Below are 22744 nucleotides of genomic sequence, written 5' to 3'. Positions count from 1 at the left end.
CGCAATAAACAAAACCACGTGGGGGGGGGGGGTCCCTAAAAGTCACGTGACAGAACCAGGAAATGTTCGCGAAAGGTACGTCGTGTCTTCGAACACCGCTTACATTTGACATAAACAATGAATTTCGTCCGTTTTTTCGTCCGTTTAAACAATTCGTTAAGGATGTTTGTAATGCCAGGTGGTTTGACTGTGTCGAATAATGTGTCAAACTCTTTAGTTTAGTGTTCAGAAAGACCAAACGTGAATGGTTTTGTCCGTTACGTCAGACACTTCCTCTTCCTGTGTTTTTAAAGGGAGCAGTCAGACAACAAGACATAAACACAAACATGGTGTCTCTGATCTGCACCTTACAAAGTCATCGAGACGATGTGAACTGCTGCGCGTTCTCGGGTTCTCTGCTGGCCACCTGCTCCGCTGATAAGAGCATCTGTGTTTACTCCGCACGAGACTTCAGCGAGCTGCCCTTCTCCCCGCTGTCCGGACACGGCTATGGGGTCCACTGCTGCTGCTTCAGCGCGTGCGGTCAGTACCTGGCCTCCTGCTCCACCGATGCCACCACCGTGGTGTGGTCGATGGACTCCGGGGAGATCGAGGCCGTCCTGGAGCATCCGGGCCGGAGTCCGGTGAGGGTGTGCGCCTTCTCTCCAGACTCATCTCACCTGGTGTCTGGAGGCTCCGACGGGACCATCGCACTGTGGGACTTTACCTCCAGGACACTGCGCAGGTACATCAGCTTTCCATAACTGGACTAGATATTTAATGACCAGTAATGCACCACGACATTCAGTTCAATAACAGTATTGATGTTGCGAAGTTCGTCAAGTATTAAACAAATCTGATTCAGCTATAAAGCAGTTCTACAACTGCTACATCATCATCATCATCATCACCAGTGTAATCCTGCTTCCTGCTTAATTCAATTTTAAAAACAAAATTATTAAATAACAGAAAATATAATTATAGAAAATCATAGATAAGTGGAAAGTAATATAAAAAAGTCAGTACCAAACTTGATTAAAATTAATGATTAATTATTGTGTATTGTCAAGTCATATATTTATTTCTTTTTTTATTTCATTCATTTATTCCTTTTCTTCTTTATTTTTAACTTCTGCTGGTTTGGGCCATTAAAAGTTGATGTAAAGCAATTCCTTTTGTACGAGAGTATATAGAAAAGTATAGATTTATATATAGATTTAAGTATATAGATTTATTTTGCACTGCATCTGTTTGATTGACACTTGTGTAATGTGCTGTTTAGGACGGGCGCAGTGTCTGACACCAGTGTAGTGGCCTGCTCTTTCACTCCCTGCGGTCAGCTGTTCATCACCGGCTCCACATATGGTGACCTGCGACTGTGGGACCTGAATATGAACCATCTCCATGCGGAGAAGAACGCCCATGACCTCGGGGTCTCCTGCTGTCAGTTTGCTCCCCAGATAATGAAGGGTACGATTCCTGGATTTCAATTCAATTAAGTACCGAAACACTACCTTGCTGTTTCTGCTTAAGTTATAATCAGACACACTCTCCTAAATGTAGATTCATAAAGTCAGATTGGTTTTAGTGAACTGATTTGTATGTACAGTTCAGAAATTAACAGACCGACTTATCAAGTATACAATTCACCAATTTATTTAAATGCTTATGTCTTTATTGTTGTAAAATATTCAGTAAAATGCTGCTGTTCATCATGTTTTCGACCGAGCGATAATAATTACTGTATTGTGCTTTTGTTTATTTCATTATAAATTGTAAATGTATATTCTGTTCAATGCTGTCACCCTAATTCAGATTCACATTGTTTTCAGATACTTCTGATTGTAAAAATATACTTCTGATGAAATTATCCTCAAAAAAAAAAAAGTCACATTTCTTACACAAAAATAAAACTGATAATATGGAAAATGAAAATTCAGTTTTGCATCTCAGGAAATTAATGACATTTTAAAATATATGAAAGCAGCAAAAAAAGTTAAATTGTAATATTTCACATTATTACAGTTTGTACAGTATTTTTGATGCAGCCTTGATAAGCATAAGAGACTTCTTACTTTACTTTACTTATACTTTACTGTGTAGCTTGACTACTTCATTTCATGATCTTGTAGCTTTGCCAACCTGTAAAATATTTGCAGAATAGCTTTCGTAACATTTCTTTTAATGTCTTCTTAGGATGAACCGCTGGTTATAAGTTATAAGAACAGAAGTGAACTATTAACTCTCTCTGTCTCTCTTTCACAGGCACAGATGGCTGTGTTCAGTTTCGGCTGGCCTCGTGTGGACAGGACAGTCTGTTGAAGATATGGATTGTTTCTCTTTTGTCTTCTGCAGGTAGCACCATCTGATACCTGCCCACCGGTGTCTTCTGTGTTTTAGTGAGTGTTTGTGATTAATGATGTTTTTTGAACCACAGGCATTAAGATGCAGCTCGCTCACTCTCTGACGGGTCAGTCTGCTCCAGTTCTGTCCTGTGCGTACTCTGCTGATGGACAGATGTTGGTGTCAGGGTCAGTAATGCACACACATTACTGCACTTCCACTAGTATTTTATCAACATTGAAAAATGATCTTACTTTGCACAGCATGGAACTAAACATGCTAAGATCATGGGCTTGATTCCCAGGGAAAAGTTGCTCTGGATAAAAGCATCTGCCAAAAGCAGAAATGTAAATAATGCAAATGTGTGTTGATCCATGCATTGCAGTTCCATTGTTGTCCACTGTGTGGTGCTGTTTTATCACAGAAATCTGCATGGATGAGTGTTTGCTAATCATCTCTGCAGAAACTGAGTCCTCATCCCCTGTGTGTCAGCAGACAGACAGTCTCAGTTTTACTGCAAATAAAGGCCATAGAGGGCCCGTCTGACTCATGCCTTTTAAATGTCACTCTCTCTTTTCTTTCACAGATCGGTTGATAAGACCGTGACTGTGTATCAAGCCGTGAGTCTCATTCATATTCATCATATATTTCTGTCTTTCTTATAAAAACAACAGATGATTGACAGCTTGGATGTCATCAGCATAATGTTTACATTTGTAATAACTAATTGTTCATTGCAGAACGAAGGTATCTTGCTCTACACACTTAACCAGCATGATAGGTGAGCTGTGAGTTATGATTTCAGAGGTTTGAACTCTCAGTGTATGTTACTGAACCATGTCGACTGGTCTCTTCCTGTTGGACAGGTATGTGACGGCCTGTGCCTTTTCCCCCACGGCCCCTCTCATCGCCACCGGCTCTATGGACAAAACTGTCAATATCTGGAGGGTAGAGGACGGCTGCGGGGCTCAGGGTGGGTTACTGAGCTCTGAAAACCTATTCACACTAGTAGCAGCATTTACAATGAATATGGGTCATTCCTATCACTTAAATCTTAAAACAAAGAAAAGTGAGTTAAATATTTTATAGAGTATATTCAACTCTATATTATGGGGTATGAAAATGTACTTCATTTTAGGAATGACTCATACACAGTGCAAATTCTAAACTATTTGCATTGGAAATTTCTTTTTTTCTGTTTAATTTGTTCTAAGAACCGTAATAATGATTGTTTGTTTTTCTTCTCTTGTCATTTTTTTCCTGTTTGATTCCTTAAATTAAAGGCAAATCTCTTTCTGGTGAGTGTTTTACCAGGTTTTATTGTTTTTGTCTGTAACTGACAAGCAGTATACAAAAACTGGCGCTCAGGGCACACCAAAATAAACACTCAAAAAATACCACAAAAATACAAACCGAGCAGTGTTTGTATTTGTTCTGTTACATTGCTAAAGCTTGTGTTTACAGCTGTTAAGGAGCTCAAGAGATTCAACCCATATATTATATTATAAATAAACTGTCTAAGAGTCATAACCGAGCTATGACGTCTGCTTGTAACCTGCAAACTGCCCCTAAATTCATATTCAGTTATGCTCGTTCCTGTGTTGCTCTTTTCAGATGAAGCTGCTTCGGTGTCAAGCATTGGAGGTAGGAGAAATCCAAACCGTACAGTACATTGGGACATTAAAAAAACATATAAATACAAGTTTTAATTAGGAATTATTTTTACATTGGCAAGCTCAAGTGGGTACAGCAATGCACTTCACCACCAAGATCATGGATTTGATCAGCAGGGAACATCTGTGAACAAAAAGTGTCTTTGAAATGAATGAATGAAACTACTGGGGGCCATTTAGTGAAGTAAATCACATCACACGCTTTTGTTATCACCGATATTCAAAGAGACAGGAGAGGTGTAGTATCTAACCAAATACACAAAGAAGAAGAAGAATGAGATGCATTCTCCTCACGGCCCTTCAGAGGTTTCTCTGGGGGGTGATGGAGCACAGCTTGCAGCCTTTAGTCCAAACACACAGTGCACTCTGGGAGCTCTAGTGGGCTTTAGATTTAACTGCATGTGTGTGGAGGAAACCTGATGAGATCTGCAGTATGAATGCCAAAATAACAGCTCACACATACACTAGGAAGTCAAAGTACTGCAAACGATCTGACTGCATCCTGAGCAGATACATGCTGTAGAACATTCCACCTCATGATTTATGCATTAGATGCAGTGTGAGAAGCGTTGATCTGTCCTGCAGTCTCATAAAGAATTCACTCTTAGTAAGTTGATACATTTCACTTGAGATATCAGTTTTTAATGTTTTTTGGAATTAATAGACGGGACAACAGAGAGCATGTCATTGAACATATCCAGGTAACATGTACATCCTGTTGCTGTTTCTCAGGCAGGAAGTCGAGTGGACACTCCAGACTGATGGTGAGCGAGTGGTCTGAGGAGGATGTGTTGGCATGGTTACGTGAGGAGGGGCTGGAGGCAGTGATTGACGTGTTTACATCTAATAACATCGATGGAGAGGAGCTGCTCTCTCTCACTAAGGAAAACCTCAGCTCCGAGCTGCACATTGGTAAAATGACAGCACACACTACTCCGGATCTGTATTCATCTGCCATACCTTGCTGTAGATTCTGATTGTAATCCTAATAATCATGTCATAATAGGTGGAAATCATGTTCTAATAGTGTAGGAACGACATTAACCAACTCTAAATGTTCCCTCAGATGATGTCACAATTAGTTATATAAAAGTAACATGGATTTATCCATGTCTTTTATACATTACCTAACAGGAAATCCTGAGCAAGGTTTTATTTTTTTTAAAGGAAAAAAAATCATGGATTAAGTGGTCAATTTAATTTGTAATCCTAGAGAGTGTAGGGAACATTGTAAACATTGGATTTGTTGAGTTATGTAAAGCACTTGCCTGTGTGGCATCCAGAGAAGAGTTTGTATTAAAGCTGATTATTTCCGCTTTAGTCCTAAAACCAGCAGCTATTTACAGAAGAAATCCAGTTCTAATGTGCACTTCTGAAAATAAAGTGAAATAAATCACTGTCCAATTCACCGTGACAGTAAAATCACCTCGTTTCATTCAGCATGACGTTACTTGATTTGATTTCTCTGCTGCCCAGTGGGACATCAGGCCATTGTGCCTGCTTTTCTCTGTACAGTCAAAGCAGATAGTCATGAGCACCGCTCTCTTGAGTTTGAGTTCATTTAGTCCTATGGAAATTCTTCTGCATACACACAAAAGTAACTGTAGCTGAGCTCCAGTGATTAGGTAATTTACAGGTTGATGGGTAATTTATAAATACTTATAAATCAAACTCAAATGGGATGTTTGACAAAAGTGAAGTACTGCACTGAAGCACTGTCATGATAACAGTTTACACAAATAGTAGCGGGGGCTAATGGATCTTTACATTTAATTAGAATTATATTGTTTTTATATTATAGAAATGTTACGTTTTTTTTCTGTGCATTTTGATGCAGTTTGCTCTAAAAAAAAAAATACTGTATCAGTGTCAGTCAATGCTAGACCTGGTAATTCCTGCTATTTGGGTTTATTGAACACTTTTATTGAGCTTTATTTCTAAGTTATAAATGTTATATTTACTATTAAAATATGTATTTTCTACCATCATTTATTCAATAAATCTTCAATAAACATCACAAATGTATTAACTGTCACCGACGAAAAGATGCATGTTTAATTTAACGGAGCTTTAAAATTTAAGTGTTTGTTGTACACAGATCTGCATTAAAAATTTCGACATTATTTTAATGTTAAATTTGATTCATATGTGACAGAATTTTGTAATGTCCCAGTGGTATACAGAAGTATGTGAAATTGGAGAATAAACCACCACTGTTGTGTTAGCACAGATGTATTGATAGCTGTTCTTGAGGGTCCTACTTTTCTGTGATTGGATGTTTTCTCGTGCTCTCTCAGAGTCTCTGGGCCTGCGGAGTAAAGTCATGAAGAAGATCGAGGAGCTGAAAATGTCACCTGTCTCTAACGGCACTCCCGACGAGTACCTCTGTCCAATCACACGTGAGATCATGAAGGACCCCGTGATCGCTGCCGGTGAGTGTCTGAGAGGTTGTTTACCTGTAGATTTTGTTCCGAGCTGAAACATTTTCTTCTTGTCTTCCGCCTGCAGACGGCTACTCGTATGAAAGGGAGGCCATTGAGAGCTGGATCAACACCAAGAGCCGCACCAGCCCAATGACCAACCTACCCCTGCAGACCACACTTCTGACACCCAACCGCACGCTCAAAATGGCCATTTTACGATGGACCACTTCTCAGTGATTTCAGATAATAATCAGCCCAGAACAGAAGTCTCTCTGAGATCAGACTGGTTTAAAACATTAGCATGCTGTACACTTTAGTGCTTTAGCTTTTAACAGACTAAGCGCTGTCTCAGCTCTTGACTCGAGCTCCTGGGAGTGATAAGGTGTTCCATTAGATGTGATGGAACACATAATGTGATCGTCCATACACAAAGTGACGCTAGTTATGTCAAAGGCAGACCGAAGACTGTGGTCCATAATCCGGCTAAAACTACTAAATGCATCTCCAGCATTACACAACAGAGTGTTGAGTGGCCTTAAACATCATAATAAATGTTTATCTTCCCCTTTCTGCTCTATAGCAGACAGTTTGCTCGCGTAAATATACAGTTTCTAGCACATAATTATGATTCCTCCTGCAACTGTTCTGTATCCCTCTCATCATGATTCAGATCATGCTGAATTTACTCGAATGATTTAGTCATTTCATGGATGAGCTATTAATCATTTAAAGGGTTATGTGTGTCATATGATGTTGCTCATATGAAATAGTTTACATGCTTAAAATCAGGTATACGTTTATTAGTGGATGATCATTGTATCCAGTTTAGTAAGCTTCACTATGTAACATATTACAGTATGTATATGTCTGTACTGATGATCTGTAGACAGTCTGCACATTTACGTACACGAGCTGGTGGCTGGTTCATGCTTGGTGAGAATAAAAGCCATGCAGAAATAAAATCAACCTGTTGTACAGTTGACTTTTGGCTTGTGATTCATTTTAACGTTAAGTGATGGTAATTGCGAAGTAAAACTTCACTTTTGTGTTAAGCTGTGTCCCACACAATTGTGCAACTGTTTGATAAATCATGCAGCTTACTGAAGAAAAGTATAAGGTAATCAGATTTAGCATTGAATGATAAATCACACAGTATCCAAGCAACCACATAATACATTAAGAACTAAGTAAAGGTGCATTCAGTAGTTCTTCAGTTCGCATTAGCATCGCTTTTCTGATACCACAAAGGTTTTAAACACTGCATCGACATGAATCTGCATTCAATTACACTGATACTAATGAGTTTTAGCGAGTGGGCTGCAATGCACTATAATTAATTCCCTTACCCTTGGTACTCATAGTACATTTTATTATATAATTGTGCAATAACTAAAATAACTAAATAACTTAAGTCTAAACTGGGGTTTATTGTATATGTTGCTGAAATATTCAAATACAATACAATACATAACTCTATACATGAAATTAATTGCAAATAATGTACATACGAAATGACATATGTCCGTGCATGTAAACCTTGTCTCCTTTATACAGTTCAGGTCATTCTCACAATCATAGTGGTATTTCACAATATATAGCTGTGCAAAAATAACTAATATATAAAATATAATATTGTTTTAATTAGACAACCAAGCCATAAATAAATTAGTCCAAACAGAGAGTAGTTCATGAAGTAATACAACACGCTTCTCCTCAAACACACACACACACACACAGACTCACCGGCATTCAAATAGGAAATCCTTGTGAAAACACACAGGACCGGTCCACAATCCTACTGAAAGAGACAGTGATTCATCTCGGTAGACGTCCTATGTCCTTATTGAAGTCTAAAGTCTGGTCAGATATATATATAATAATATATATATAATATATATATAATATATATATAATATATATATATATATATATATATATATATATATATATATGGTACAGATGATTTATTAATAGTGTCTATATATATATATATCACAGCTCTCTTTGAATGTGCAGATGCAGATCTGCACATTTAAAATGTGCTTAAATACCTCAGAAGCTGTAGTTGTAAACAGAAATGCAAGGCAATTTTTTAATCGTGTGCGCTTTTCTAGAGCACTCACACAAAATGCTTTGAATTTAGTCTTCAAAAACCGATGCAAATGAAATTGTGTTTGTCGATGAAAACTGAGGCTCCTATATTTAAATCGTAAGACTGTAAATAATTTGTGAGTTCGTAGCTACACGTTAGACTCAATAAAGGAGCGTTTAGGTTTGATGGAGCTGATCAGGATGGGGTTGTCCCGGGCCAGGTTGGCCTGCTTGTGCTTGGTGTCATAGTGCTGCTGAATGGGGTTACTGTCCTTGTATCCAGACCCATGATGAAATTTGTCTGGGTTGAAGTCAGGAGTATGTGTGCTGTTATGGATGGGCTCCTGATAAGCGCTCGTTTTAGCGTATTGGAGGTCACTGGTCAGTCCCTGCGAGTGTGTGTTCATGACAACACCAACATTGTGACCTACAAGCCCTTCTGGCACAAATCCTTGCCAGCCGTAACTGGACACCAGATTGCCATGATGACCTTGCTGCTGCTGGAAGCGTGCAGTCTTGTCAATGACACCCATAAATGGGCGTGGCTTAGGCTCAGACTGCCTCGTGCCACTGTCGGCACTCGCCACGGAATTGCGCAATCGGCTGGATTCCGCCAGGTTCCCGCTGGAGGAGCTCGACACTCTCACACTGCTGCTCCTGCAGAATTCCCCCCTTGGCTCGGCGCTGCCTTCGGCCTTCTCTGCATGACCAAACTGAGTGCTGCCCTCTCTGGTACCACTGAGTGGACCCCTCTCAACACTGCTAATGTCAATGCAGGGCCCTGCTCGGAGTGAGGCGGGCCGGTGGCGGCTGGGCATGGGGCTAGACCCGGCGCTCTGGGGCGTCCTGCCCTCGGCGTGAAGCGAGCTGCTGTAGTCTTGGTTTTTCATGCTTTGAGCCTGTCTGGTTGGAAGTCGCCTGTGGGCGGCCCGTCCAGGGGCAGCTGTGGAGACGGCGGACTGGGCATCCGACATCGCCAGGCCTAGAGAATCAGGCAAGGTGCGGCTTTGATGCCAGCTCTCCTTCCTCTTCTCCTGCCTAGAGGATTCTTGCTCACGCCGCTCCTCCTCCTCGTCTGCCTCTAACATGTTTATGCTGAGGTTGTCTGGGCTTTTCTCCAAACTCTCCTGATCATCATCGTCATCATCTTCTTCTTCCTCGTCGTTGTCTTCCTCATGGTGTGAGGGATTGCTGTGAGAGGAGGGGTGTTTAGAACCCTGTCGCTGCAGGTGTTGGCACTCTTCCTCCACACGTTCCAGTAGACGTCTGATCTCTCTGTTACTGGGGCACAGACGTGCCGCTTCATAAAGATCAGCCAGCGCTGTTGCAAACTGCCTGAAAGAGTGAAAAACCGAGGAATTGGTAAATATTGAATCATTATTATATAGATATATTGTATAGATATATGCTCTCTCTATCTCTCTCTAGCAGCCTCACCATGTACTTCCTACACAGGAAGTAGCCTACATAAACAGGATCTTTAAACTTTAAAATTTTATGAATGACTAATGTAAAACTCTCTTCAGGCAACAGCTTGGAAACGACTGGTTAACATTCACATCTGATTGACAAATATACAGTATATTATAACAGGCATCACTGGCACATGGAGAGGTCAACACTGGCATGTGAGCAATAGTTTAAATGTTTAAAAGTAAACATTTAAATGGTCATGACTCATTTTTCCTAACCCAGGTAAAAAAAAAAAGAGCAATTTAATTCAAGTTAAACAGAACACCATAGTTAGAGCCCTCTAGATTTGTGGACTACTGTAATGACAGCATTTGGAAAGTTATTACGCAAGCACATTAGGTGATCAGTGCAACTGGTTACAAAAGATTATATGATAATTCAATCTTTGAGTGATTAGAACATACTGTATAGCCCAGGGAACATAGTCATATGTTCCTTATGTGCCATATAAATCACATGATCTTGGGAACATGAGAATCACCCTGTCATGCAGCCTGTTTAAATAAGTTTTGGAGCTATAAATGGTACAAGTGTGATTGACTGTTCAAGTCAACGAAGAACACAGCTCAGATAAACCATTCACATAACCACTGTGCATTACAAAGCAGATTTAAGGTAGTAGCGCTATACTTAAGTAAACTGAATAAGTCTGTTCCGCCGTGTGACTAAGTGCTCGACAGTTCTCAGTTTGTTCTGCTAGTTTGATAACTTAGTAATCAAAGATGCTTAAATTCAGCACATGAATCAGACCAGGGACTCCTGTACCAATTGGGTCAAACTGATTGATTAAAAAGAACTACACAGATGGAGAATTTTGTTGTGCTGTATGTTTGGTTTTGCATGCAGACAGCAAGAACAACCAAAGTGATTCTCTTATCACAAACAACTCACAGGTTCCAAACCAGCATGAAGGTTCTTTACCTGCTGCTCCTTTTGGCTCTAGCACGTGCATAAAATGCCTCATAGGACTTAGGCTTGAGCTCGAGAGCCTTGGTGGCGAACTCCTCAGCCATGCCAAAGTCCTGTGAAGAACAATTGTGAAAGGAAGAAGAGAGAGAGAATTTGAGTGACAGGAGGAAGAGGCAGGGGGGAAATGAGGACAAAATATCAATCACGCAAGTTTAACGCTTTGTCTTCACTAGACCCATGAGAACGGTTAGTGTACTGATGGCAGCGCTGGTGCATCCTGGTAGTGATGTGTGCATCAGAGCAGAACATATAGTGACTCTCTCTCTCTCTCTCTCTCTCTCTCTCTCTCTCTCTCTCTCACATTCACGTAATCTTGCTGCCTAATTGCACTCAAAACACTTCTATGAAGAGCCCATGATGCTCATCTCCTGAACCTAGACAAACCATCACATTATCTTGGAGGAGAAAATGAGCATGCATGTGATCAATATAAAATGCCTATATCCATTTAATATACTTAATTCTGTTTGTTAAGGCACATAGGGATGTATTGTCATCCACTAATTGTTATGGATGTTACTGAAGCCTTTAACCTCTACCCATTGAAGTTATGCATACACTTGTGTGACATACATTGGTTTTACGGCGACAGCGGGACAGGTTGAGATACAGGGAAACCCGGAGCTCTCTGAATGCTTTCAGGTCTTCCCCGAAACCTTCCCTCGGAAACTTCCTCAGTGCATACTGATACCTTTGAGCGGCTTCCTTCATCTTCCCTTTCTGAAAAAGAAGAAGAGAAGGAAAACATGAAAATGAAACCAGTATGAAAGAGTATTCAGAAAGTCTCAAGAGAACATTCATAGAAAAACCACATTTCAACTGTGTTCAGCAAATTTCAAAGAACTACAGGTAAAACTATAGATGGCTCTTCAACCATGGTTAGATCTGAGCAACTGTGGTTTATGTTAAGCAAATCTGGCATGTTTTATGAAAAAAAGTAGTCTAAACATTTCACAGTTAATTAAAAAATTACATATGTATATTTTTTGACAATGATAGCTTTCCATTTGTCGATCCTCAGACCTTATAAAGCAGGTTTCCCTCCTCCATGAGTCTCTGCAGAAGAATGAGGAGGATGTCAGGTTTGGAGGTGGCCATGGCCCAGGCAGCATTACCTTCAAGAGAGAAAGAGAGATTTCAGTCCTGACAGTCAATAACACACCGACCGACTCAGAGTATGACTTTCCTAATGCTTGTACCTGATCGTTCATAAGGAGATGTTCTGTAGCCTTTAGCAGGGACAGTGACAGCAGAACAGAAAGAAAGAAAAAGGAAAAAAAGCATAAAGAAATAAAGCATAAAGAACAAATGCAGGGAAAACTCAAGAAGAATAAATGTGTATTGGAATTGGGAAGAAATATAAACTATCATTCAAAATTTGGTTTTGGTACAATTTTTTTTATGTTTTTGAAAAAAGTCTGTCACTCTGTTTTTGCAAACTGTTTTGTATTTTAATATACATTTATTCCTATGATGGTAAAGCTGAATTTTCAGCATGCATTATTCCAGTCTTCAGTGTCACATGATCTTTCAGAAACCATTCTAAGCAATAAGAGACTGTGACTCTTAAGCAATAAGAGACTGTGACTGTGACCCTTTTATAAAACCATTACTACATAAAATCAGTTTAAAAATATTATATTCATCAATTTCATAAAGCAAAACCATTATGTGCCATCTTTTCACTAGACAATATAATTCATATTGTGTAAAAGATGGCTAATAGTTGTATCAACAAATCAGCATTCAGGACTGGAACTGTCCGTTTATAATACTGAATTTTTTTTCAAACTTCAACTTTAGGCCAACTTTAGGAGTACTAGAGTAGGCTGACTTAAGGATAAAATTATTCACCGGCAGCCTTTCTAAAACATAAAACCTCTTGAGATGGTTCGGATGAGAGCTTGACATATAAAAAATAGAAACTAGATCTTTTTGCTTGTCCTGCAGTATTATTTGTATAGCATGGGGAAATGAGCAAGCAAAGAAAAATCACTAAATCACTAAAAAACGTCTAAATTGCTCCTTTCTAGAGAAAGATCAGCTAATTCAAATCGAAAAGGTTTTTTTTTTCAGTGGTTATAGAGCTTGCTCACAAAAGTGGTAGATTTTAGTTTTTCCAATCCACACAGGAGCTTTCCTGAACCAAGTCTGGTATGTAGAAAAGACAAATCGCACCACATCATTAAAATGGATCTGGCAAAGTCATTGCCATCATCAACCTCCAGACTGGTTTTTAAACTGGAGGGGGAATATGTTCTCCTAAGGTTTGCACTCTGTGACTTTGAGTAGAAAGCTGAGTGGACCTCGCTATAAAAGTCTTTGCCCTGACGCAGAGTGTGAATGACAGTCCCATACATCACCAGCGTCCTACTTAACTGTGTGCTAACAGTCCTGCATGGCTCTTCTGCGAATATGGCCTGGTTTCAATTGCATTTAGCACTCAGCAAAGGAACACTGTGCTTTTACGCTCCGAAAAAAAGGGGAGAACAAATGGAACTCGCTACATTCTAGATTTAGAATGGACAAGCCCCTCCTGAGAACCTGACTGTGGCAATCTAGATTCTAGAGGACGGCACATGAACCCAGGAGACATAAGAGTATGTGTGTTATGATGTTCTGAGGTGAGACTCACCCAGTTTAGCCCCTTTCTTCAGCAGAGTGACCACAACTGAGGAGTTTCTGCTACCGATGGCCCGGTCAAGGGGTCTCATGCCGCTGTAGTCCATGTGTTCAATCACCGCTCCACACTCAACCAGGTAATGCACCTGAAAACAGAGAGCTCAGATATGCACTTGGCATAATACTGAGATAAAAGTGTCCATGTGTGTTTGTGTGTCCACACAGAGAAAGGTTATCTCGGCTTACTATGTCGGCGTCTCCGTAGAAAGCAGCCAGGTCCAGCGGGGTGCGCCCGTGCTTATCTGTGTGGTCAATCTGAGCTCCCCTCTCCACCAGAAACTCAACCACTTTCTTCTGCCCTTTTAAACACGCCCACCCGAGCGGGGTCAGACCTTCTTTATCCACCGCTGTCATACATGCTCCTACAGTAAAAACACAATCCTTAAGGACTTTATTTGATAGAAAAACATGAGACGCAGACAGTGGAATGCAAGGTCTCAAGATGCATTTAAATTTGAACTTCTTTTAATTTGTACTGCATTTTTTGGATTTCCCGTCATGCATGAGATGCTGCAAAAGATGCAAGACACGAGTGCAATGGGCAATCTAGCATGTTTTTACATAGAAAAACAATGGAACACTAGAACAGTGGAATGGAAAAACACATTCTGTGTAAACCAACTATTATATTTACAAAAAATCTGAAAAGATTTCACAGCAGAAACACATGTACCATGACTTGAAGGTGGACAGTTTTACTTGCTAAAAAGGTATAAACTATGAACAACAGAATGAACATGTTTTTTAGTTTTATAAGCCTCAGAACTTTGCATATCAAATATGATACATTAGGCTTTAAGGGGTTAAGACAGATTAAGGACACCTGGGTCATGATTACTGACCCTGTGAGAGCAAGAAGTCCACAGTCTCCAGGTGTCCCTCACTTGCAGCAACCATCATTAGAGAGCGACCATGTTTATCACTGCAATTCACATCTGCACCACGCTGTAGAAACAACTCTGCTACCTAGAAAAGAGGAAAGAGAGAGAGAAAAAAAGTAAAAGGTTAGAGATGTCAATGTAAAATGAAATGTATTTGTTTTCGGTGTAATAAAGGGCTTCACCTGTGTGTGTCCATGTCGCACTGCATTAAAGATGGGTGCTACCCCTCTGCGGTTAGGCTGTGTTACACTTGCACCTTGATCCAGCAGGAACACACACCCCTCTAGTTTGCCCCGACCAGCAGCAGCAGTTAGAGCTGGAGAAGACGTGCATGCTCAAACTGATGATCTAAGCACCACAGCAGTCTCTATCGATGGGAAACTATTGCTATGTCCAAATATGCTATTTCCCCACTAGACAAATTGTGAACAGTATGCCAAAGTAGTAGTATGTCCGAATTCATAGTAACTATGACCTACTACTTCCGCTAAAATTCTGGAGATTGCATTTGATGGACACTTTACTATCCATGATGCCATGGTAGAGCAGTTGTGAATTGCAATGAAGTGACGCAAGTAGTAGTATGTATAGAAGTAGTATGAAGTACTCTAAAGTCTTAAGTACTCATACTTTAGAACATACTTTTTTTGATTGCAAAGTAACTTTCAAACCAAATGTATTATGTCTGTGTATTTTTTTAATCTTTCATTACTGCATTAAATGACTAGCACAATTACTTATAATGGTTTTACACTAAGACGTTAATTCAAAAGATTGCACTTTAACTACAGTAAAAAATTACAATAATAAATGCATTGTAACGTGGTGTATTTACAAACCTGTTTCACCCCACAAAGTGTCATGACCATCAGTCTGCACCGAAAATTCATCATTGTTCAATGCAAGCATCCTTTTTACCACCTGTAAATACATATTAATGATGATGATGATGGTTCAAGATAGCATGCATTTAATATTTAGGTGTTGAGTGTGTATGGGTTTGGTACTTGCAATTCTAACTAGTGCTGAACAATTCATCGAATTTCTAATCGTGATTACAATTATGAATGCCACAATTACATAATCGTTCAAAAGCGCAATTACCAAAAAACAAACAACAAAAACTAATTTACCAATTACATTATTTTACTTTATTTTATTCCTACAGGTTATCTTAAGATTTTCCCCCCATGTTTTAATTTTAGTTTTAGTATAACATTATAAAACCATGCATATTTCTAATCTCTACACAGTGTTCATTGCTCCCTACTCCCTGAGCAGGGGAAATCTGTTGAAGTTTACTTCACTTCGGAACATTCATTCCAGATTTGCGCTGTGCAAGTCTGACATCATATACCTCGGTAAATAAATACAATTTAAATTCATGTCTCGCACACTTCAGTGCACTTTAAATGGAACATATACGTTCGCTTCAAACTGGAATCATGGCAGAATATCCTGTGATGTCCACTTAGCAGGGCACAGGGCACGAATAGAACAAATGTCTAAAGCGAGACATAAGAGAAACATACAAAATGTGCAGAGCAGGGGGTTGCGAGGACTGGAATTGAGAACCGCTGGTCTATGGTATGTGCATATTTTAATAGCTAAATGTGGGAATGTGTTTGGTAACTGTTTGTTGTGTGCATGTGTGGTTTGGAGTATTCTGTGTGTAGTGAGTGTGTATTTAATACCTGTGTGTGTCCCATGCTGGAGGCAGCGATCAGTGCCTGCTGCAGTGCCTTGTTTTTGAGGTCTGAACTCCACTCCTGTTCCTGAAGATACTGCACAATCTCAGCATGACCCCGCAGAGCAGCGTGAACCAGTGCACACTGACCGCTCTTATCAGCATGATCAACCTAACATAACAAATGCTTATTTATACAGTTTTACTTATAAACCGGAACACATTCATAATAATACAAATAGATGTATTTCCTAACTAGTCTCAGCTTTTTGAGCAGTAATTATGATGTTTGTCATACTGTATTGTTAAAGTATTTTATTGTTATTATTGACAAGCTCCTGTTAATAAATGAGCTGTAAAATTCCTGGAGTTCATCTGTAATACTTACAGAAGGTAAAACTGAGGAGGAACAATTTGGAACACCTTGTACACTATACAGTACACTGTGTGTAAAAAAATGATTAAATTTAACAAAATATAAACGTTTCACATTCTATGAAGACAACAACATTTAATAACCGTCTTACTGTTAGAACATTTTCACTCATTATAAAAAAATAAAAAATAAAATAAAATCTTTTTTCCACATAAAAATGCATTTCCCATTACTATATGGGGACTTTCACAGTAGCATTTTTGATGCACTCGTTTGGATAATGTGAACACTGTTTTCAGAATTTGGGTGTGCACTTTGCCCTAAAAGGGTTGTCTATTAATCTACTTATATGCAGTAGCTATATTGCTTGCTTTATTAAAAGAGTACATATGGTGTATTTTGCATGTCTATTGTATTCTTTCTTTTCCTACAAATAAAGAGTACTGTGACAAAATGGTTTAAAAATTTATTTTGGTGGGTGCTAGGGCTGCAGAATCATCACTAATTCCACTGAAATACAGATGTTTAGATTTCAGTCTGGTGACGTTTATTAAAAAGGGGAATCTACTGACCTTTGCCCCTTTTTTGCAAAGTAAGGTGACAAGTGGCATATGTCCAGCAGCTGAGGCATAACATAGAGAGGTCATGTTGTTTTCCGACTGCCCATCCACTGGCGCCCCACACTCCAGGAGCAAAGCAGCCATCTCCAGGTGGCCCAGGTGAGACTGCACACACAGCACTGGTGCACTGTTCAACACCTCAGTATGGTAACACACACTCGCCCCTCCCAGAATCAGCAGCCGGGACACCTGGGGAGAAAGGTAAGACTGGGTTTAACAAGAAATTAAGTAACCAGTTCAATTATGAAGTGTTTAAGGGCTTCACAGAACAGTTCTCCTTGTTGTTATACATTGTTGTACTAATATATATATATATTGTTGTGAAGCCATTTTTTCGTTATTTTAGCTGTATGCTTAGGGTCATTGTCTTGTTGGAAGGTGAACCTTCGGCCCAGTCTGAGGTCCTGAGCACTCTGGAGAAGGTTTTCATCCAGGATATCCCTGTACTTGGCCGCATTCATCTTTCCCTCGATTGCAACCAGTCGTCCTGTCCCTGCAGCTGAAAAACACCCCCACAGCTTGATGCTACCACCACCATGCTTCACTCTTGGGACTGTATTGGACAGGTGATGAGCAGTGCCTGGTTTTCTCCACACATACTGCTTAGAATTAAGGCCAAAAGGTTTTATCTTGGTCTCATCAGACCAGAGAATCCTTCGGGTGTTTTTTTATCAAACTCCATGGGGGCTTTCATGTGTCTTGCACTGAGGAGAGGCTTCCGTCGGGCCACTCTGCCATAAAGCCCGACTGGTGGAGGGCTGCAGTGATGGTTGACTTTCTACAACTTTCTCCTGCATCTCTGGAGCTCAGCCACAGTGATCTTTGGGTTCTTCTTTACCTCTCTCAACAAGGCTCTTCTCCTCCAATAGTTCAGTTTGGCCGGACGGCCAGCTCTAGGAAGGGTTCTGGTCATCCCAAACGTTGTCCATTTAAGGATTATGGAGGCCACTGTGCTCTTAGGAACCTTAAGTACAGCAGAATTTTTTTTGTAACCTTGGCCAGATCTGTGCCTTGCCACAATTCTGTCTCTGAGCTCTTCAGGCAGTTCCTTTGACCTCATGATTCTCATTTGCTCTGACATGCACTGTGAGCTGTAAGGTCTTACAGTATATAGAAAGGTGTGTGACTTTCCTAATCAAGTCCAATCATTATAATCAAACACAGCTGGACTCAAATGAAGGTGTAGAACCATCTCAAAGATGATCAGAAGAAATGGACAGCACCTGAGTTAAATATATGAGTGTCACAGCAAAGGGTCTGAATACTTAAGGCGGGCGTACACGGTGCGAGTTTTGCTGTCGTACGAGTTCGCATGCGATTTTTTTCAATCGTGTGGAAATCGCGTATGCTCGTATGTTCGCGGCTCGTATCATTTGCGATGAATTACGAGCCGAGCAGAGTGGCTTACGAGCACTTCCCGACCTCCCGATCATTTTTAAACATGTCTAAAAAGTTTGAGAGCTATCGGTTTGAATTCGTGACGTGTGCAGTTGAACGAGCCGATTTGTTGATTTATCTGAAGTTGACCAATCACGAACTAGGAAAACCACAGAAGAAGAAACACGAACAGGGCAGCGCCATGGCGAATGTGGACTATTGACCAGGAGGATAAACTCGCTGAAGTCTGACAGGAACAGCGAGCGCTGTATGATGTTTCTAGCAACGTGTACTATGCTTTTTAGTTCTCTCTCGCGCGCGCTCTCTCTCACACACGCATTATGTAGTTTACAGGGACTCTCCATAGACGTAACGGTATTCTATACTGTATATCCCCATACACTACCTCTATCCATTACGGAAAATGCATGTTTAAAATTTCTATTAAACACTGTATAGTATTTTTTTAAAGCCATTTGGTTTACGAGGGCACAGGAATTGTCCTCACAAACCATGTTTACATTGTAATACCTATTTCAGATATTTATAAACCTACAAGAACACACACACACACACACACACACACACACACACACACAGGGTGACCAAACGTCCCGGTTTCCTATTGCTGAAAAATAACATGTACGTGTAGGAAACAGTCACGGCTTGTATCAATATTGTATATGCAGTTATGGGAGAGGGAGAGCAGTTATATTAGGCGCGTTCGACTTGAAGCAGCGATGCACAGAATGACATCACCTGTATGGCATCAAAGTACCGCGAGAGCGATTCGAATGCATTGGATATGTGTGCTCTCTTAGCGCTCTCGCGGTACTTTAATGTCATACATTCTGTGTGTGCAGCGGTGCTTCAAGTCGAACGCGTCTATCAACTTCGTGCGATTGCTTCTGGAATTCGCAGGTTGTAAAATCGTGTCGTATATCATCTCGTCCGTACGATTTTCAGATAAACTCACTCGTGCCGTGTGCGTGGACATACGGTCTTACGACCATCCGAATTCGCACTGTGTACGCCCACCTTAAGGACCATGTAATATTTAAGTTTTTCTTTTTTAATAAATCTGCAAAAATGTCAACAATTCTGTGTTTTTCTGTCAATATGGGGTGCTGTGTGTACATTAATGAGGGGGAAAAAAAGAACTTAAATGATTTTAGCAAATGGCTGCAATATAACAAAGAGTGAAAAATTTAAGGGGGTCTGAATACTTTCCGTACCCACTGTGTGTGTGTAAATATATATACACACACACACACACACACACACACACACACTCACATACAGTATACATCATCATGCATTAAAAATCATTTTCACAGTGTATAGGCTTAGTTAGTTATTCACTCACAATTTACAATAATTTTGATTTGATTTCAGCACACAAACCTTAAATACAATCTACATCTTCAGTCTACAGAATCAGCCTACATCCACAATATATAGCAATTTACATATTCAATCTATAGCCCCAATGTACAGTAGTTGCAATCTCAATTTACAGTCTACATATTCAACCCATTTTTTTGTGTATTATATAGCCAATTTATAGGTTAACTCTAAAGCCTTCAATCTACAATCTTAAATTATAATATACAGCTTCAATTTACAATCTAGAGATTTAATATAAAATCTGCAGCCTCAATCGACAAATACAAAACATTAGCTTCAATCTATAGCCTCAATCTACAATCTACAGAATTAATCTACATGTGCAATCTACATACCAAAATGTGTATCTTCAATCCACAGCCTATATCTACAATTTACAGATGCAAGCAAATCAACAGTCAATCTATGCCTTAACTAAATGCATGAGTGATGCTCCAGCATGAATTCATACTCGTCAATTGGGTCGAAATGAACAACTTGGCATCATTTATTTTTTGTTTGCATGGGCAGTATAGTAATGGAAGCTTGATTAAGATGCTGGATGAAAGAACAACACATTAAAAGCAAAAGAAGCAGAATTGTGTTTATTTATACAAACACAGCAGGAATTAAAGAGCAGCTCTCCAGTCAAATGGCTGATAAGCACGCTGTCGTGCACACAGACTCAGAGTGACGTTCGTTTCATTAAAACTCTGTAGGAGAGGAAATTACAGGGAGAGTGGAGTCTAGACTGCAATTAACATATAATAGATTTAATAAATAAATGCAAGGCATTTTTCAGTAAGCCTCAGCGCTAATTACTATGTTCTATGTGACTTACTAAATCTCGTTCATTGTGGATGACTCAGAACTCTGTAAGGCTAAAGCTATTCCTGTGCGACTGAATGCGTCAGTCATGGTAATTGTTGGAGCCGTGTTCTACAATAAGCTGCCGTGTTCTACTCTGCGCTAAGCAGTTGTTAATTTTTATTCTTTATTCTTTACTTTAAGATTCACGCTGCTTTTTGGTCTCATTGGCACATTGAGGAGGAGTATGTGCTTGTTTTTTGTGTGTGCATATTCTCCAACCTTGACGTTGGGTGTGTAGAGGTTTCTGAGGGAGGAAAGAGCTGCAGAGAGGCTGTCTGTACTGTAGCTGATCCACAAGGGTTGCAGAATACTTGACGAAACCCCAGTTCTCTTACTGTGACCCTGAGGACAGAGAAGGATAGGCAGGAAGAATTAAAATGCAGGTCACATCACTTGAACAAAAACAGAGAATGATTTGAGCATTGGTGTTCCCTACCTTGAATATGTGAGCTTTAAGAATGTGGTGGCCCAGCTCCATAGTTTGCTGGCGGTTTAGTTTTCCCTCTTGACGTGACAGCATGAAGGCCATCAGAGCGTGACCACTTCTGTTTACAAACATTAATAACAATTCATCAAAAACACCATCATCCATTTTCATCATACAAACAACGCTCTTGATGAGGCTCTCTCTTGAGTAGAGAATGATTCTTTTTAAAGATGGACATATTTCCTTTCTTCCATTCTGATAAACAGTCTAAATTAAGGCAGTAACATTTCAGTGGATACCTGTTTTTTTTTGGTATTGTCTTTTTACAGACAGCAAAGTTTTTTTCTCTCTGAATCACAGTCCATGAACTTTTCTTTTTAAATTGGGTCACTCTACAGTTTATAACAGTGATGAAGCCTTTCTAAATGAGAATACTGAGTAATGTGTGTGTTTAGGTGGAGGGATAACTGAAGTGTCTACAAAATGAAAGGGAACTACACAAGAGTAATTTCATGTTCAAAGGCTACACACACTCAAATGCAATTTAGTTACTCCCTTTCTGAACTCAATTAGCAAATCAAAGAATCACACATAATAGATGGCTGACCTGTACAGGTACCTCACACACACGGTTGCTAAGGTGTTCTAAAATAAGTTGTAGCACATTGCTATGAAGTTTCTAAGTAGACGGCTGCATTTATGAAAAAACCCCACCTAACTCTAAAAAAAAATCTAACGAAAGGTTTGTCAGCTGTTTTTTGAAGTATAAGGTGTACTTGATAACATACAAAAAGTTTACCAAAGTATGACCACTAGAAAGGTGTGATTTTCAAGATGGTGTCCAAGATGGGCAGGGAGCCCTTAAAATATCCTAACTGCTTCATTATTTGACCTAGCCAAGTAATCTTGGTGTCTAACCCAATGTTTTCTGGGTCTATGAATCCATTGGAGATGTCTAAATTGTTCTGACATGATTATATACTTATGAAATACATGATTTTGTGAGATTACTGTAAGGTTTTATGATTGTTTGGGGTGAACCAGAGATGTAAACAATTTAGCCTGTCATGTAACTGTGCAGTTGCAGGGCATATGGACTGCCATGCATGCCTGCTTGTGGACCGTGTCAAGTTGGGAATTGTGAGAATCATTATAATCAACCTCTATTGGAGGAAGAGTATGATGACTAATGGGAAATATACAGGTGCTGGTCATATAATTAGAATATCATTAAAATGTTGATTTATTTCACTAATTCCATTCAAAAAGTGAACTTGTATATTATATAAATTCATTACACACAGACTGATATATTTCAAATTTTTATTTCTTTTAATTTTGATGATTATAACTGACAACTAAGGAAAATCCCAAATTCAGTATCTCAGAAAATTTGAATATTGTGAAAAGGTTCAATATTGAAGACACCTGGTGCCACACTCTAATCAGCTAATTAACTCAAAACACCTGCAAAGGCTTTTAAATGA

At 39.6% G+C, this 22744-nt stretch overlaps 2 protein-coding genes across 4 annotated transcripts in view; one reads left to right on the top strand and one right to left on the bottom strand.

Annotated features, from left to right (window-relative positions):
* The first annotated feature begins 135 nt into the window (after window positions 1–135).
* On the top strand, window positions 136–7400 carry LOC132152062 (WD repeat, SAM and U-box domain-containing protein 1). Its single transcript, XM_059560716.1, has 12 exons — window positions 136–724; window positions 1262–1449; window positions 2245–2334; window positions 2417–2510; window positions 2909–2942; window positions 3063–3103; window positions 3189–3295; window positions 3606–3620; window positions 3937–3966; window positions 4728–4907; window positions 6293–6427; window positions 6504–7400. Exons 1-12 carry the CDS (start codon window positions 327–329, stop codon window positions 6653–6655), a joined length of 1464 nt encoding a protein of 487 aa, XP_059416699.1. The 5' UTR covers window positions 136–326; the 3' UTR covers window positions 6656–7400.
* A 1013-nt stretch (window positions 7401–8413) lies between these two features.
* Window positions 8414–22744, bottom strand: part of LOC132152061 (protein TANC1-like) — a 97974-nt gene continuing 83643 nt past the window's right edge. For 2 of the 3 annotated variants that reach the window (XM_059560713.1, XM_059560714.1), the window contains exons 14-27: window positions 21267–21375; window positions 21050–21172; window positions 17150–17386; window positions 16209–16373; window positions 15354–15435; window positions 14697–14830; window positions 14476–14599; window positions 13820–13995; window positions 13587–13719; window positions 12151–12180; window positions 11975–12066; window positions 11525–11671; window positions 10904–11004; window positions 8414–9844 (exon numbers count right to left, since the gene is read on the bottom strand). In XM_059560713.1, coding sequence (XP_059416696.1) covers window positions 8659–9844; window positions 10904–11004; window positions 11525–11671; window positions 11975–12066; window positions 12151–12180; window positions 13587–13719; window positions 13820–13995; window positions 14476–14599; window positions 14697–14830; window positions 15354–15435; window positions 16209–16373; window positions 17150–17386; window positions 21050–21172; window positions 21267–21375 — 2839 coding nt within the window. In that variant the 3' untranslated portion in view covers window positions 8414–8658. The remainder of the gene's footprint in view (window positions 9845–10903; window positions 11005–11524; window positions 11672–11974; window positions 12067–12150; window positions 12181–13586; window positions 13720–13819; window positions 13996–14475; window positions 14600–14696; window positions 14831–15353; window positions 15436–16208; window positions 16374–17149; window positions 17387–21049; window positions 21173–21266; window positions 21376–22744) is intronic. The other variant, XM_059560715.1, reaches the window with a different exon arrangement.

Source organism: Carassius carassius, chromosome 10 (assembly GCF_963082965.1).
Source record: "Carassius carassius chromosome 10, fCarCar2.1, whole genome shotgun sequence".
In the NCBI taxonomy this organism is placed as follows: domain Eukaryota; kingdom Metazoa; phylum Chordata; class Actinopteri; order Cypriniformes; family Cyprinidae; genus Carassius; species Carassius carassius.
This window is presented reverse-complemented; position numbering and strand designations above follow the sequence as displayed.

What these genes read in the sequence shown, in the direction of transcription:
- LOC132152062 (XM_059560716.1), top strand. Translation starts at nt 327, where the DNA reads ATGGTGTCTCTGATCTGCACCTTACAAAGTCATCGAGACGATGTGAAC. An exon ending in TGCTCCCCAGATAATGAAGG is followed by an intron (nt 1,450 to 2,244) that starts GTACGATTCCTG and finishes TCTCTTTCACAG; the next exon opens with GCACAGATGGCTGTGTTCAG. An exon ending in CAGCTCCGAGCTGCACATTG is followed by an intron (nt 4,908 to 6,292) that starts GTAAAATGACAG and finishes GTGCTCTCTCAG; the next exon opens with AGTCTCTGGGCCTGCGGAGT.